At 54.8% G+C, this 15,472-nt stretch overlaps 1 protein-coding gene across 4 annotated transcripts in view; it reads right to left on the bottom strand.

The window, feature by feature from the left end:
* The window catches only part of SH3PXD2B (SH3 and PX domains 2B), a 77,368-nt gene extending 64,711 nt beyond the window's left edge, over positions 1 to 12,657 (bottom strand). For all 4 annotated transcript variants that reach the window (XM_074603906.1, XM_074603908.1, XM_074603907.1 and 1 more), the window contains exon 1: positions 12,455 to 12,657. In XM_074603906.1, the coding sequence (XP_074460007.1) occupies positions 12,455 to 12,526 (72 nt within the window). In that variant the 5' untranslated portion in view covers positions 12,527 to 12,657. The remainder of the gene's footprint in view (positions 1 to 12,454) is intronic.
* Between the last annotated feature and the right edge of the window lie 2,815 nt (positions 12,658 to 15,472).

Genomic DNA, 15,472 nt, shown 5'->3' with positions numbered 1-15,472 from the left:
CATACATCACATGTGAAAGGGTGCTTCTATGTAAAAACAGTTAAAGTCTCTCCAGACACATTACGAGTTAATAACTATGCCTTGGCCATCCCACCGATGGCTGCAGCATCAGGTTTGATGTAGACATCCCAAAACTGCAGCCCGCAGCAAGTCACCACCACCAGCCTAGGTCCCGGGGCTGGGTTTTCCAAGAACACAAACCCACAAGGTTCAAAACTCCGTCTGTTCTTCCATAAGCAGCTCTGAGGTTTTGTTTACTTAAACTTACTGGGGTGCAAATTACCCTCCTGTTCCTTAAAATGCAACACGATCCATCCTAATAATTGCAGGTTATTCACAGACCACATGATCAGGTTTTTACTGGTGATGAATGCAAAAAAGAACCCACCCAACTCAGTTTTTTTTTATTCTCCTATGAAAGACAACAAGCAAATAACAGAATTGTGCAATTACTTATCTAATGTCCTCGCTTGTTGCTCACAGAAACCAAAGATGACCCTTGATGAGATGCCAGTGTAACACTCAAGTGATGCAAACCTCAGCCTTCACTAACTGATAACAGATTGACTACGCAGAACAACGACATGTTCAATTTTTCTTCTAATAATTCCCACGTCCTGCTTATTTCCACCACAAATTCAAGTGTCAATTCACTGAAGCACGAACAAAACATTCAGATGCTCAGGTGAACGGACCTGCTAGAACTCCGGTTAACATAATGAAGCGTGAAGGCTCTTAGGATGCTGATGTTTTGGTGTTTAAAACTGAACCCCTTAAGAGTTTCACAAGGTTTCCACAGAGACGCACGTTTTTCCAGATACTGGAATGTGACCAACATCCCAGCCCAATATCGAAACTCAAACACCAGGAGACTCAAATAGATAGCACAGTGCTAAATTATTTGAGCTCGTCAAACCTACTTGAATGCTTTACTAAAAATCTAATCGAAAGGTCACTTTGCTGCTCCGAGGGCTGATGCAGCGTGACCTACCAAGGTGAGGAGACTCCTGAGGAACCACAACCTCTTCCCAGTGGAATCACTTCCAAATTAAGACGGAAAAAGAGGCAGCAAGATGAAGCAAGCTCTTACTGCTAAAATAAAGAACTTCAGTACTTTCAACCCAGCAATTCAACGACCCCTTTTCCTAAACCAGCTGATCAGCCCAAGCACAGCTGCGACGGCTTTGCTGACTTGCAGTGAGCTGTCTGGGTGTCACAGGCACCACCACCCTCTCCCAGACAAAATCCAAATTGCTCAGCATCACCTCTTAGGCCTTATTCAGCTAACCACAATCCTCTCCTTTCATTCACAAATTCTTTTTTTTGAGCTGAAGGACCTGTGCTTTCTGCATATTAACACAAGGAAGACAGAGGGCTCCTGCAAGACAGCATCCGTAGCAGCTGTGGAGACCTGGATGGACCACGGTTTGCTACAAGAGGGGCCCGGACACTGTGCTCACCACCAAACATGGCTTTACTAGTACTCTGCACTGGGATGGGCACAGTACCTATTAGAGCACATGCTCCTAGACCTCAACAGGCCATGGACAACTTGGCTGAACATAGTTTGCAAAGAAAACAGGTTAAGTTGCGTGATGTGGCCTGTGAAATATCTGACAGCATCCATACGGTCACCACCACACCATCAGCAAACTAAGCGTTAACCTGACGCTAAGAAAGCATCCAAGCCGCCTTTACCCTCACCCCAGGACTTGCCGGCAGGCCAGCATGAGCTCATTTTGGTTGGAAGCTCAGCTGATATCCCAGCTTTCTTACCAGTCCACAGCACTTTACGGGGTTATATCACTGCTGGCTGCCTGCCTGGAGAAAGCCTTCCACTGGGGCAGGAGGAAGAGCCAACTTTTCTTCACTGTTTATTCCTATCCTGCCTTTATTTGGAGTCAACAGCTTATTAGACTGGGATTTTAATCAGGATGTGGATTCGCTCAAGCCAAAATGAATTCAAAGCTCTTAAGGGTAATAAAGCCATGAGATTTGAGGGCACACCACGCTTTATTATACCCTTTGCAATTGAGGGAAGGAGCATTTCTCCCAACCGACAAGCTCACTCCTATTTTGCTGAAATGCAGATCTGACAGGAGTCTGGGTAATCGTTTCTCGAACATCCCCAGAAAGGTCTCCCGGGGTATCTCCTCGCCTACTTGTGGGAAGCAGAAAAGATGGGGAAGCCCACAGCTCCTCAGTATCTATAAAAACACCCTCTCAGTAAAGCTGGCTTTCTTTCTCCTTGTGAATACCCCTCGTCCTTCACTAACAGCCCAATCCCACCGAGGTATTCAGTTGGCCAAAACCATCACAGGTCTTGGTCTCTGACAATACCTAATCCAGTCCCTGCTGTCCTAGAGGCAAAAAAAGACACCAGAAAGCGTACCTCAGATGCTCTCCTTAACTAACAACAAAAGTGCAGATTTTGTAAGCGAAGAAAGCTGCAGTTGGCCACCAGTGAAGGTTTTCACAGGGACTAGAGATGACAAGGCACTGAGCTACCACAAGCACCCACACATCCCTTTCTCAGGTGCTTTTGGAAGGGACTTTATACCATCAAGACAGTTTTGAAAACATTGCATTTGGTCTGAAGTTTCCCTCCCTGGCCTCCATGACCTGCCAGGAGCACCCCCCATGAAGCAGCAGCTTAAACAAACACAATTTTGTCCTGGTAGGAGCCACTCCATCACCCACTCCTGCAACCCTTGGTCCTGCAGAGGCTGCTTTGAGGACGAGCTTTTTCCCAGCCCAGCTGTGTGGGTGAGGACATGTGGAAACAGTTATTTCATGGGTCTTCTCCAGCTCCGATTTCTACGGTCCTTCAAAGAAATAACACAGAGAAACCACCAGCAGGCCCTTTCCATGCAAAGAGCGAGGGGATCTCCTGGGGCTGCAGCTGGAGCTGCCTCGGGGATGTGTACCCACAGGGAGCATTGATGGGAACGGGGGGGGGCCACTGCTCGGATCCCGCTCCGCCGTTTCCTCAAGGGGTGGGGAGAGCTGAGCAGATGGCAGGGAGGTGGCGGGCGGCCAGATCCAGGAGGGGGGCTCTGCAACCCCATCACGTGGCCTGGGCCCATGGCCAAAACCAACAGGCAGGGCTATCTAAATATTTAAAGCCCTTCCCGGGCCAGCGGTGGGGTCTGCACCATGAAGGGAACGAGCTGACTCGGTGAAACCTGGGAACCGGTGCCTCCCCTCCCTCCCTTCCCTCCGGAAAGGATGGCTTACCCTGCCCCACTCCCAGCCCAAGAGCCTCCATCCCTCGCTCCGCTCCAGCCTACGTTGGCGCACACATGTCAGGTCAAAACCCGCAGCTAGGTCTGATGCCTGAAGGCAACGGGCCAGGCAGAGCTTTGCAACAGGCAGAAGTCACCGGGGCTCAACCCTCCCGAGCTTCATTTCAGCCACAGGCCAGGGGAGGCTGAAATTCATGCCCCTGCTTCCGAAATCCTTCGTACGCAACTCACAGCGTTGGTCCTACTACAGCAAGGCGCAGAGGAGGGGTACAGAGCTTTCAGGGTCACTCAAATACACTCAAAATCCTGCTTTTGGGATTAAGAAAGCCCCATGCGCATACTCTGAACCTCCCATCACTCCTCTCCTTGCCCTCGCATCGGGAAACTGCAGGCCCACGCTGCAGCAAGCGGAGTTACGGAGCAGGAGTTCCTGGTGGGACAACCTTGCCAGAGCTGCAGCCAAGACCAAAGCAAGGGAACAAGACCTGCCCTCCGCTCCGGGGGGCTTTTCACAGCGGGTGCAGAGGCCCTGGGACAGTTTTGGAGGTGCAGATGGATGTTGTTTAATGCTGCGAGAGAGGAGCACTTCACAATGACGCCAAACGCTCCCCGTGCTCCTGTCCCTTGAAAGGCAGAAGCGGATCAGATCCTTCACAGAAAATGGAAACCTGCAGATGCAAAAGGCTGAACTCACACAGACACCATGGGGATTTGGCTCCCAAACTCCCTGGGTTCCTCCAGCTCCACACATTACAAGGAACTGGCCGCTTATCAACTACTTAAAAAGTACCGCTCGAGATGTTTACCATCAGGACCTCCATCGCCCAGGATTCTCCTTGGCCAGATTAGAAATCGAGTGCCCCAAACAGAAATATAAAGATGGGAAAAAGGCCCCAGGGATCTTGCAGCTGGGCCCAGCTGGGCACTGCAAGCTCGGTGTCCCCCCAGTGTAACCCCGTGTCTGCCACTGCTCCCTCCTGGCCAGCATCTCTGGAGAAGCACCTCCGAGGGAGAGCGGGCCGGTGGAAAGTGGGACTGAAAACCCTCATAAGAGAACTGTCAAAAAATGACAGGTTGCTAAAAGAAATGCAAATGGCACCTGGCCAACCGTAAGAGAGCTGTCAACGAGAGCTGCCAGTCAGCTCACATGGCAGCAAGGGCTCTACAGCCCCCGGGGGACACGCAGGGGACCCACAGCGGATGAATGCCAGAGGGAGACCCAGGACATCCCTGTGGGGCAGGACAGCACCCCATGCAGGGCGCCAGCTCCCGTGTCGGGCATCGCCAGAAGAGCAGGAGCCAGCTCAGACCCACATCCAGCGCGGTCAGAGTCACAGGGACCAGAGCACGAGAACAGAGGGGACGAGAAGCCAGCACAAATTATGCCTATCTGAAAGGGCAGCCAGAGATTTAATGTTATTTTATTTTTCCTCTTGAAGAAATGAAGTAGCAAGCACAAGCCCTGGGAGCCATCAGACCCCAGAAGTATTCTTCCAGGGACTGATAAAGACCCTCGGTGCTGCAGATAGCAATGGGTCCCGGCAACTTCCACCGCTCAAAGGGACCATGGACTCCGGTGTCCTTCACAAGCCCTCAGTCTGGCACCTTCCCCAAGAGGCACGTTGTTCCATACAACAACGTGGCTGGAGAGGAGATGATTCAAGCAGCTGACTTGAGGCAATGGAATTAAGAAGATACCCAAAAAAAACCCTAACAGAAACAGTTTCCCGTTCTTGAAACATGAGGCCGTGTGACCTCCTAGAAGAATCACTTCTGGACCGCTGGCGTAAACACACAACGGACATGCATAAAACACAACCTGGGAAGCAGCCTGGACTGCTTAAATTTGAGGAGGAAAAAGGCAGACTGAAGTTGCAGGAAAACCTAGAGCTACAGTTTCGGCCTCTCTCCTCCCACAGCAGCTTTCCCAAGTTTTTCAAGGAGACTTGCAAAGTGTCCCGGCTGTGGGGGGCACACATAAAGCCCACAAATAAGGCTTTGGGGAGCGGGCGGGCTAGCTGGCCGGCCCGCAAGCTCTGCCTGGCACCTGGCATACGACTGGAGGCAGCAAATCCACGCCGAGCTCAGCACCATCCCGTTACGCCAGCTGGAGCACAGGGGCAGCACACCCGCACCGACACAGCCCTGCAAGCCAACAGCCCGCCAGCAGCACGCCCTGGCACGGCACAGCCCTCCCTGGGTGGCTCTGCAGCAATCCCAGCCCCGAAGCAACCCCGCACCCAGAGCTCCCACACGCCGAGACCCTCCCGTTTCCACACCAGAGGCACGTAAACGACAGCAGGGCAGAAAGCAACGCCACGGTCACTTGGAAAGACACCCCCATGGGGCTGCAGGGACACTCAGCTCTGCCCACCCACCACCGACGGGCATCGGCGTAGGTCCCCAGCCACCCAGCAGAGCTCCTACGGCAAAGCCAGACATAACAGCCTCCAGCAGAGGCAGAGCTGTCTGCAATGGGTTTGAGCCTGTGTGGTCTCGGGTCCAGGGAGACTATGTACAATAAACCTCTCTGTGGAAAACTCCACATCTTTAAAGCATCTTTCGCCAGTAGAAGAGGAAAAAGCATCAGTCTCTTGATTCCACCCGCACTCCCCCACACCCCAAAACACAGGGAAGTGATGCGAGCGCCTCGCACCCTGGCTTCGGCCGCTGCCGCGAGAAAGGAGCACCGAGAAATTCAAAGGGGCAGAGAAACCAAAGGAGCTGAGGGATCGAGCCAAACCAGAGCAGGGTTTAATATAGAAAAGGGAGTGGGAAATTGTAAGAGGAAAAGAAAAAAAAGGAGGGAGGTGGCTGGAAACAAAGAAAGTTCTTGGCGGTGAGCTGCTGTGCTTGGCCCCTCTCCATCAGCCTGCGCTGCCGCAGGCGTGCGGGGCTGGGAGGGGGAGAGCGGGGATCTTGTGCCGTGGGACACCGAAGCTCAGAGTGGGAGAGGGACAGCCGGGCCCCCGCTCCATCCCCAGACACCTTGTCACCCCCTCGCTCCTGCTCTGTGGACAGGGAGAGCCGGGAGAAGGGTCATGCCAGTTCAGACAGCACTGGGAAAAGCAAGGAAACGCATCCCAGCGGTAACTGCAGGGCATGGGGGATGCTGCTGCGGTCCCTCTGCTCTAGCAGAGGAGAGAGGCGGAAGCAACAAGTCAGAGCTGCAGGGAGGAGCTGGGTAACGGGGATGCAGGCAGCATGAGGACGGGCATATCCTCACTGCCGCGGCAAATAACCCAAACTAATCTGCCCACGCACCCAGGACTACAAAGCAGCCACCTCCCCTCGCTCTGATTCCTCCCTTCGGCTGTTCCCTCCCTAAAACCCCAGCGAGCAACGGCTCTTCCCGCTCCGCTGTTGCACGGCTCACCAGGGCACACCAACCACGGGCACCCCGAGGACAACGCACCGAGCCCCGCTCAGCCGTGGAGCAGACCCCTCGGCCCTACAACATGCGCACCCGCCTGTTTGCTCTCAGTCACACTGAAGGTCAAACATATGGATCCATTTGTTTCCTATTTCCCACTGCTACGTGAAACGGCCGGAAGACAGAGATACCCTCCAAAGCAAAGCTGCGAGGGATCAAGGTCACCATCCCTCCAAGCGGGCAGAGGCGATGGGTGGCCCCTACACCCAGGTTCACTGCTGGAATCATGTACGAGCACCAGCTTTCCACACAGAGCTCCATCCGCCTCAGTGGCCGTGTGCCAGGCAGGATTCGGCCCTTGCACTGAACTGCGACATTCAAGTTTTTCAACAGTCTTAAGTAACATGACTAGGGAAGAAAAACAAAGGAGAGTTTGCGTTTGAGTGTTGGTTTTCATCCACAAAGCCAATAGCGCTCCCTTAAGCCACAGCTCTCTGGAGAGGGTGGGGGAAAGGAAGGACTGGTGAGCTCTGTAACGCTGTGCAGCACAGCAGCGCCAGGCGCAAGGACAGGTCCAAATTTCTACCAGCTACGGGCTCCCAGCGCCCTGCCTGTGGCCTCCCTCGAGCAGGAGAGCATCGGCCAGCTGATGGGAAATGGGATGAGATACAGCAGAACCACAGGATACGGCAGCAAAACACTGCTGAGGATGCTGAGAAAGCCCTCAAACCTCTGGGGGCCACCAATGCTCAGAAACTCTTTGCCGTGGCAGAGGCTCCAGCTTCCTGGGTTCAGCCTTACTTCATACATTCTGGTTTCGCTTTTGCTCTCTTTCCTTCCCAGCTTAAGTAACAACCCCTGGATGGATTTCACACTATTCATCTTAACCTCCTGTTCCCTCAATCTAGACACACACACAGCTCCTTCGGTTCCCCACAGGACATTCCCACCATACCAAGAGCACAGTCACGCTCCCCAGAGAGCGTGGCACGGGGGGAGTCATCCCCCAACGTCCTTCTTAAGCCAAGCAACCGGCATGATTCAGAACGGCAGAAATAACGCAGCCGTACAAGGTGATACTGCGCCGGTCCCCGCAGAGCCCTGCTCCAGCTGGGCAAGTCAGGACCAGGGGCCCACGACACGCAGGTCCATGGGGCACACGGTCTTCAGAAGACAGCTGCTCTACACGTGTAAGGCACCTAAGAACAACAGAATCTATAGATTAGCAGCTCTCGTCCTCTTGCCTTTTGAGCACTCTTCTCTGAATGTTCCATAATCAATTCCAGATAAGCAACAGGGTTGGGTTGGACAACGAATGAAACCACCAACAGCCACTACAAGGAACAGAAGCAGAGTAGACATCTACTATCACGTCACAAATTCCACGTGAAAAATACAATACGCTTGCCTTTTGAAAGCGTTTTTCATCAAACTTGTTTTAAAATATCCATAGATGCTATCATCTAGGCACCAGATTCCAACACGCACTGCTAATTACTTTCACAAGGCAGCTGCCACAAATGAGGTGTTTCAATATGCATGGGTGTTCACCTTGTTTAAAGTTTGCTATCTTGTTAACTGAGCTTGCAAAATACATGTATGCCGCACACTTTGTTTAAATTTCCCTTTTTCAAAGTGGCACGTGTGTGCATGGAGGCCAGGAAAGGACGTCCTGCAAGAGCATAGTCCAGATTTTCCAATAAACTAACAACCAAAGAGCATGCTGCTCTTCCTTTCCTGTCGGATGTATATGTATATTTTTGGTTTGTCCTCTGGAGCAACCATTTAAAACTATATGAACTATGGAAGTGTTCTTGGTGGACAGGATGGTAGAAATGAAGACGTGATTCAATGACATTGCTATTAACACACGGAACAAAACATACAAATTGTAGCTGCATTGAAACAAAAGGTCCTGAAGCTTGCCTAAGGGCAAAAAACCAACCAAAATCTGGATTTAGTAGGGAGAAGCTTTATTTTGGGGACTTCTACTAGAGAATAACAAACACAAAACTATAAAAAGATCCCGTGTAAAGTCCTTTAAAGGAAAATTTAGTCCATTTCAACTATGGCTTTGCTTTGGGTCTTTTCTGAATAAACATTCATTTATCAGAATTTGAGACTTGGCCAGACCATAGAAATGACAGTCTGCTACTCTGTCGCCCAGAATGATTATTTTTAAACTCTGCTCTTGGACTTTTTGCCTTTTCAGATTTGTGGTACGGCCCCGGAGCCCGCGCCGGCAGCGTCCCTGAGGGGCATGAGCTGTAATGACTTAACACAGGATTGTATGGGAAATGTCACTGCAGGGTGACCCTCCAGCCACGGCCTGAGGGATGGGAGTCCCCTTGGAGGGTGGGCTGCCGACATCCTGAGCTCGGTTGTTCTCTCTCAACAGAATCAGAGCAGCACATCCTGCAACACACGTCTGCAAAAGGATAATTTCTTGCTGCCTCCATCTGCCCATGAAAAAAGCTTAAAGCCACAAGCGTCACGAGTGCAGTTGAAGCAGCCGGGCTCAGCAGCCCAGGAGAGGTGCCACTGCAGGACAGCGTGATGTGGTTTCACAGCCGGCAGAGCAAATTCAAGGCTCCTGTCACTCCGAGCAAGAAGCTCGGTTATCCTTCCCCTCTCGGCCCCTCCATGTGTGTGAGCAGACTTGGTTTGACAAGCGCAGGAGCAGACGTATGGGTCTCACACCATGCCAACACCACGGCAGCAAGAGCCTTCCAGGAGCACAAGGCTGACTGTAAGGAGAAAAGCACGCAAGGGGGGAACAGCCCCCGCTAATTGCAACTTAGCCTGACCCCTGCTAGTGGTGCTCACTGCAGTACCCACCAAAGTGTTTAACGTCTCACCAAGGAGAAAACCAGTCAAGAGGCCATTCCCATCTCCCCTGTCCCCCAAATGCCTCTAAACACACCTGGGCTTCCTTTGAATAACCCACCCAGCTCCTCCCGCCCTCTGGTCGGGTACTGGGCTGTCACCAGGGTAAGGAGGATGGACAGGAGATGGGACAAGCATGCTGTTGTCCGGCATGTCCTTCCAGGGAAGCACAGCCACCAGATGCAGCAAGAAGCGGCAAGACTGCAGCACGCTGGCATGATGCTCCCTTGCACCAGGATTTGAGCCAGTGCCGTTCACGGGCACACACACATTTGAGGGCACAGGGCTGTGTTCGGGTCCCCAGCTAAACCCCGACACTCAGCTCAGCACGTGTGCAAGCTGGCACCCGGCTACCCAAACCCTACCCGGCACCTTGACGGGTCCTCATCCAGCCTGAGCCCCCCAGCTTGGAGAAACACTGTACCTCCTGCTTCGAATCAGAGCTGCAAAGCGCAAAAGTTTTTGTCCCGGGCAACACAACTTTTTTTGTATCAATTACCAAGGTGATGGGTGAACTACGCTGGCTTGAATAGAACTGGCCTTTCCTACAGCCCCTCCCCACCGCAGGCGTCAGTAAGGACTTTGAAACACTGGTTTGATCTCACTTTTCTGGGAAATGGGAATTCATGACTTTCTGCTGTGGCCTCACTACAGCCAACACAACTGCACCTTTGTCCGGCAAAGAATAGCCTGTGGCCGATGCAGAGAGGAACCCGAGCAGCGCGGGTCACCCGCCGGCCAGGCCAGCACAGAGCAATGGGAGGAAAAGCCAGTGTGCTCTACCAGCCTCCCCAGGGAGAGCAAGCAGCTGCCCCAGGGGATGGAGAGCACGTTTATGCTCAGCAATCAGAAGCCAGAGAGCAAAGGTTTAACATGTACACTTTGTGGTTGACGAGGATTTGCAGCGTGCCGGCAGATACAGCCTAAAGTAAGATGACTCAGCCACGATTTGCTGCCACTCCTCTCCCTCTCTTTGCAGGAGAAAAAAAAAAAAAAAAGAGAAAAGAAGGTTTTGATTCCATATAATTAACTGGCTTTGTGGATCTGCCGAGTTCCAATCGATTCCCTCAAACAATGCGAGCGCTCCCATTCACTCCAGCGCTGCCCCGGGGAGGCTGCTGCTTGCAAGCTGCCGGCCCCTCCCTGGGCTCGGCCCCACTGGCTCTCGCTGCCGGATTTCGGTCCAAGACAAGTCCAAGGAAAGGTTAGAGGCAGAGGACTCAAGCCACCGGGTGAGGAGGGCGCGAGCGGCGGCGCTGCACAGCTGTCTGTGCTGTGTGCTGTCATGGGCTGTGTGCGGCCGCCTTCTCCCACCACCCCGGGAGCATCGGCTCCTGTGCCCCTACCCAGCTGCCCCACCACAGGGCTCTCTTTTGAGAAAACACCTCTGCCCCAGTTTTCCAGCCTCACAGGGATTATTTGTGCCATGCCCAACCCCACCCACCTCGCCCCTGTGAGCGGGGACAGTGCCCAAAACAGACCATGTCCAGTACTTGGGGTGCACGTCCCAGACGTGGGGACGCAGATCTGGATGGGTGCGAGGAGCCCCCAGCCCCATCAAGAGAACGAGAAGGCCCAGAAGTGAGAGCAGAGGAGCAGCCGCAGGCGACCCCGTCCGAGCCCTGTTACGGGACCCGACGGCAATGCAACAGATCCGCCAAGACAAACAGCAGCGTACGCAGCTCAGCAAACCTCCTCACGTACACGCTCCTCCAGATCGGCTGCATAACCCAGCTACAATGAGTAAGTCTGGGATGAACATGGCAGGAAGCGGGGGGGCACGTCTGGAGCTGGGGTCACGCTCAGCCAGGGCCGATAAAGCCACAGGCAGGGCAGGAGAGGAAGAAACGGTGATAAGGGGTTGGGCAGCAGCAGCCACATCACATCCCTGGATGCAAGGAGGCGGGTAACAGCCCTCCTTTATCCTCCCCCTGCATCCTGACTAGAGCTGGCCTGCCCTCTGCTTTCCTCCGACTGTCACTCACTGCCACAAGCCAGCCGGGGTGGCCCAGAGAAGCCCCTGCTCTCCCAAGAGCTTGGGGAGCCTGGCTCTGCCAACACGCCATGCTCCAGCCAGAGCCGACATCCCATCTTTGCAACCCAAACGCGCCACAAGCAGTGTGTCACTGGGTCACCCTGGTCTAAGGCGAACGAGGCAGGGAGAACATTTTGGTCTTTGTTTTACAGTTGTTGCCAGGATTCACCCACAAGGTCTCCACGGATGCCTGGAAGCACACCAAAGTTTAAATGATAATAATAAAAAAAAAAAAAAAAAAAAAAAAGTAAAAAGAAAAAACTCAACCCCTTCAAAAACAGACAAACCCACAACCGTTTGGAGGATGCCCTGGAGCGTGCAGGAACGTGCTCCCTGGCAGCTCATGCAGAAGGGGTGCCGGGGACACGAGGGAACACCTCCGCAGTGGCACCGTCCCAGGCACAGAAGGAAGGAGCCAGGGGGATCCCTTGCCCCGGGACTCTGCAGCCAACAGGTTTCAGAGCCCCTCTGCCCAACGCCGCAGAGGCACCTCTCGGTGGTGCCCCGAGATGCCGCCTCCTCCCCTGCCCCAGGAGACCCTCCAGCAAAATCCCACCCGCAGCAACTCACGGGCACCTCCCGCCGGGTCCCGCACAGGGTCACCCCCGGCGCTGGCACCCCCTCCCCCAGCACGGCGACGTCCCTGCCCGCCTCCCCCGGTAGTGGGGGTCTGAGGGGGGAGAGGCAGCGCGTCCCCGCTGGCGGGGGGGGGGCGCACCGGGTGGTCCCCACGGGAGTCGCCGGGGGTGGGAGCCGCAGAGCCGGCAGCGCTGCCCCCCTCCTCCTCCTCCTCCTCCTCCTCCTCGTCCTCCCTCCCGCCCCGCTCCATGGGGGAGCGGGGCCGCCCGCGGGCCGGCAGCGCCCGGCCTTTGTTTGCCCAGGGCCGGGCGACCCGAGCCGAGCCGAGCCACTCACATAGTGCTTGTTGGGGATGCGCCGCTTCTGCACGTCCAGCACCTTCACCTCCGCGATGCTCCGCCTGGGCATGCCGCTGCCTCTGCCCCTCGCTGCCCGGCGCCGGCGGCCGAGCGGGGAGCGGCGGGGCTGGGGGAGGCTCTGCCGCTCGCAGCCGGGACCGGAGCCTGCAGCGCCGCGACGAGCCCAGCCGAGCCGCCCGCCCGCCCGCTGCCGGGGGCGGGAGGCGGCCCCGGCCCGCCCCGGCCTATCCCGGCCGGCGGGGCGGCCCCGCCGCCGACCGCTTAAAGGGGCGACCGGCGCCGCCCGCCCCACGCGTGTCCGCTCCGGGCAGGGGGTACCCCGCGCCGCGGGTCCCTCCCCACCCCGGGATGGAGTGCGAAAGGCAGGTCCCTGGGGAGGGCAGGGGTTTTCGGAGGGCCCAGGTGGCTGCTTGAGGTGGCCGTGGGGGCTGGAGGGGCTCCGGGCTCGCCCATCTTGCCGGCGGGCCGGTGCGTGGGCTCCGTCACCAGATTTGGGTTCCGCTCCCCGCGCTTGTCCCGTAACAACGGCCCCCAAGACGTGGCCACCGACGACCACATCCCTAAAGGATCCAGGAAATGAATTGAGCAGAAAAAGGCGGCTTCGTTGGTTATTGGCATGGTCAGATCAGCAAAACTGCCTTGCCCAGGACGACCCGCACACCCCTGGGAGCTGGGGGCTGAGCTGTCGCACCCCACCTCTCCTCCCTGGCAGCCCACTCCCGCATCCCTCACTCTATGTCCATCTTGGCCCTTGGCACAGCAGAGGAGACAAGGCAGTGACCAGGCAGTTCTCTGCATCGGCACCACCCACAGCCTCCGTCTTCCCAGCAGCTCCTCAACACGTGGCATAACCACAGCTCTCTTCCCCATTGGGCTTTTAATTACATTATAAAGTTACTCAAGGCTTGCACTGGCAGGTCATTAGCTTTCATATGAATTTAATTTAATCATAAACAACTCATCTCACTCCTTAGCAGCTCCTTAAATGTGGCTCCTTTTAATACTGTTAACTTTGCTACAGCCACCCCAGAGAATGACGGAGGCGCAGGCAGGTTGCCAGGGCTTTATTGCCCCCCTTTGCCCTCCCAAAAGGCTCATCTTCATCCTCCTCCCCCTCAGCTAAGCCCAAGACCCAGATGCTGTCCTGCAGGAAGGATGCTAGGTTGTCCGAAGGAGACATCACGCCACTGGTGACTTCCCTGGTGCCTGCCAGTGTGCCACCACAGGGCTGGTTTATTTGTGGATCAGCTGCACATCGCTCCCCTCCCTGCCCCAGCCCTGTTGTCACTCCTCAGTCAGACACGTGTTGAAGGTAGGTGGGCAGCAGGCCACGGTGAGGCCCTGAAGTGCCCTCCCTCCCTTCTCCCACCAGGAAAGCCCTGACGTTCATTAGGGATGCTGGGGCTGGACCTTGAAGTGCTAATCAAGAATCCAAGCCTGGGAAAGCACCAACAGGCAGCAGAGCTGCAGCTTTTGATGTGTGGAGCGCCCAGCTTGAGCAGATAAGAGTTTTACTGGTTTTAAAAGCCCTGAAAGATGCATGAATCCTCCAAAGGATGGTCAGGAAAACATCCAAAGCAGCTGTGGACCATGTTGGTAAGAGAAGAAATGTACATTGAGGAGATGTGGAACACTGGAGAAAGAGGGATTAAGAGAGGAGTGAAACTATTATTGGTCTTCACATGCTGAAAGGAGAAACCAGGGTAGAGAGCAGCTGAGGGCACTGGGACTGAGCAACACAGAGGATGTAACCTGAAGCGCTGAGGACTGAAAGGCCGGGCAAGGGGGTCACAGGGATAACACAAGCAGGTAACTGGATATGTAAACCACAAAAAGAGGCACAGAAACACGCTAAACAAAATGCAATAGATGTTCAATTGCAAGGTGAGGGGAATTAAGTGAGGCAACTGAGTTATGAATGCTACAGCTGCAGCCGTCCTGCCTGCTTCGGGTGCTGGTTTGTTCCTGCTGGGAGCGACTGCGGGTCTGCCAGGCATCCGGGGAGAGGGTGACGTTGGTCGTGCGTACACAGAGCTGGTCTGATGCAGTCTGGTAATTTGGAGTGCACACACTGACCCTACATCCCTTATGCGCTGAAAACAACATAGCCAGGTTGATCATCTTGCTGCCCAGTCCATCTGTACATTAATGCAAAGTCCACCATCCAGACACCTTGGGCTCACTACCCATGAGCCCTAGGATCAGTCTGCGGGGGAAAAATATTTAAAAAAACAGCTGGGAAGAGCAAATTGAGTTGTGAAGACTCTGAACTGTGTTTTCTTGCCAGATTTCTTTAGTCTCGCTTTAAAAGCGGGGATAGCTGCAGCACAGAGAGATGGTGTAGGACGGGGGGGTGCTGGCCAAGCAGCCGATGAACAGCCAGAGTCCCAGGGGCCACCAGCTGCAACACCCCCCGCACCCGGGACTCTGCACAGCACATCAGCAGGTCCTAACTCCAGACTGTCGCTTTAGCATGGAGGCAGGCGATAGATTTTGGAGGGAGGGGGACACAAGTTCTGCCCATTTTTACAGCCACAATGCTTGCTCCCTGCCCTCCCCCTCCACAAGGCCCATCCCCAGCTGCTGTGGAGCATCATACTGCCGTGCACCTTCATCAGCGACCCTCGTGCTGGCCTCCCCTTTTCCTTTAATCCTGGCTCTACCACTGTGTCTGGGAACACACAAGAGACAGAGTGAACACCACAGGGTGACACTGTGAAGGACACCTCCCAGCCCAGAGGGACACAGACAGTGCTTTTCTCGGGGAAGCTTTGTGCTCACCTCCCCTTCTCAGGGGGCACAAATCCTTTGGGATTCCCTTGCTGATAAATCCGCTTCCCTGTGCCACAAGGGCCCCACATGGAGATGTGTGACATGAAAAGCAAAGGAGAACATATGAATGACCACCCACGGCACCTGGGACATACCCGCTCCAGGGATCAGACCCCAGTCTCCTGCATTCAACCCTCCAGCTCCTTTCTGTGTACTGCCCTGG

The sequence above is a fragment of the Larus michahellis genome, chromosome 11 (assembly GCF_964199755.1).
Source record: "Larus michahellis chromosome 11, bLarMic1.1, whole genome shotgun sequence".
In the NCBI taxonomy this organism is placed as follows: domain Eukaryota; kingdom Metazoa; phylum Chordata; class Aves; order Charadriiformes; family Laridae; genus Larus; species Larus michahellis.
This window is presented reverse-complemented; position numbering and strand designations above follow the sequence as displayed.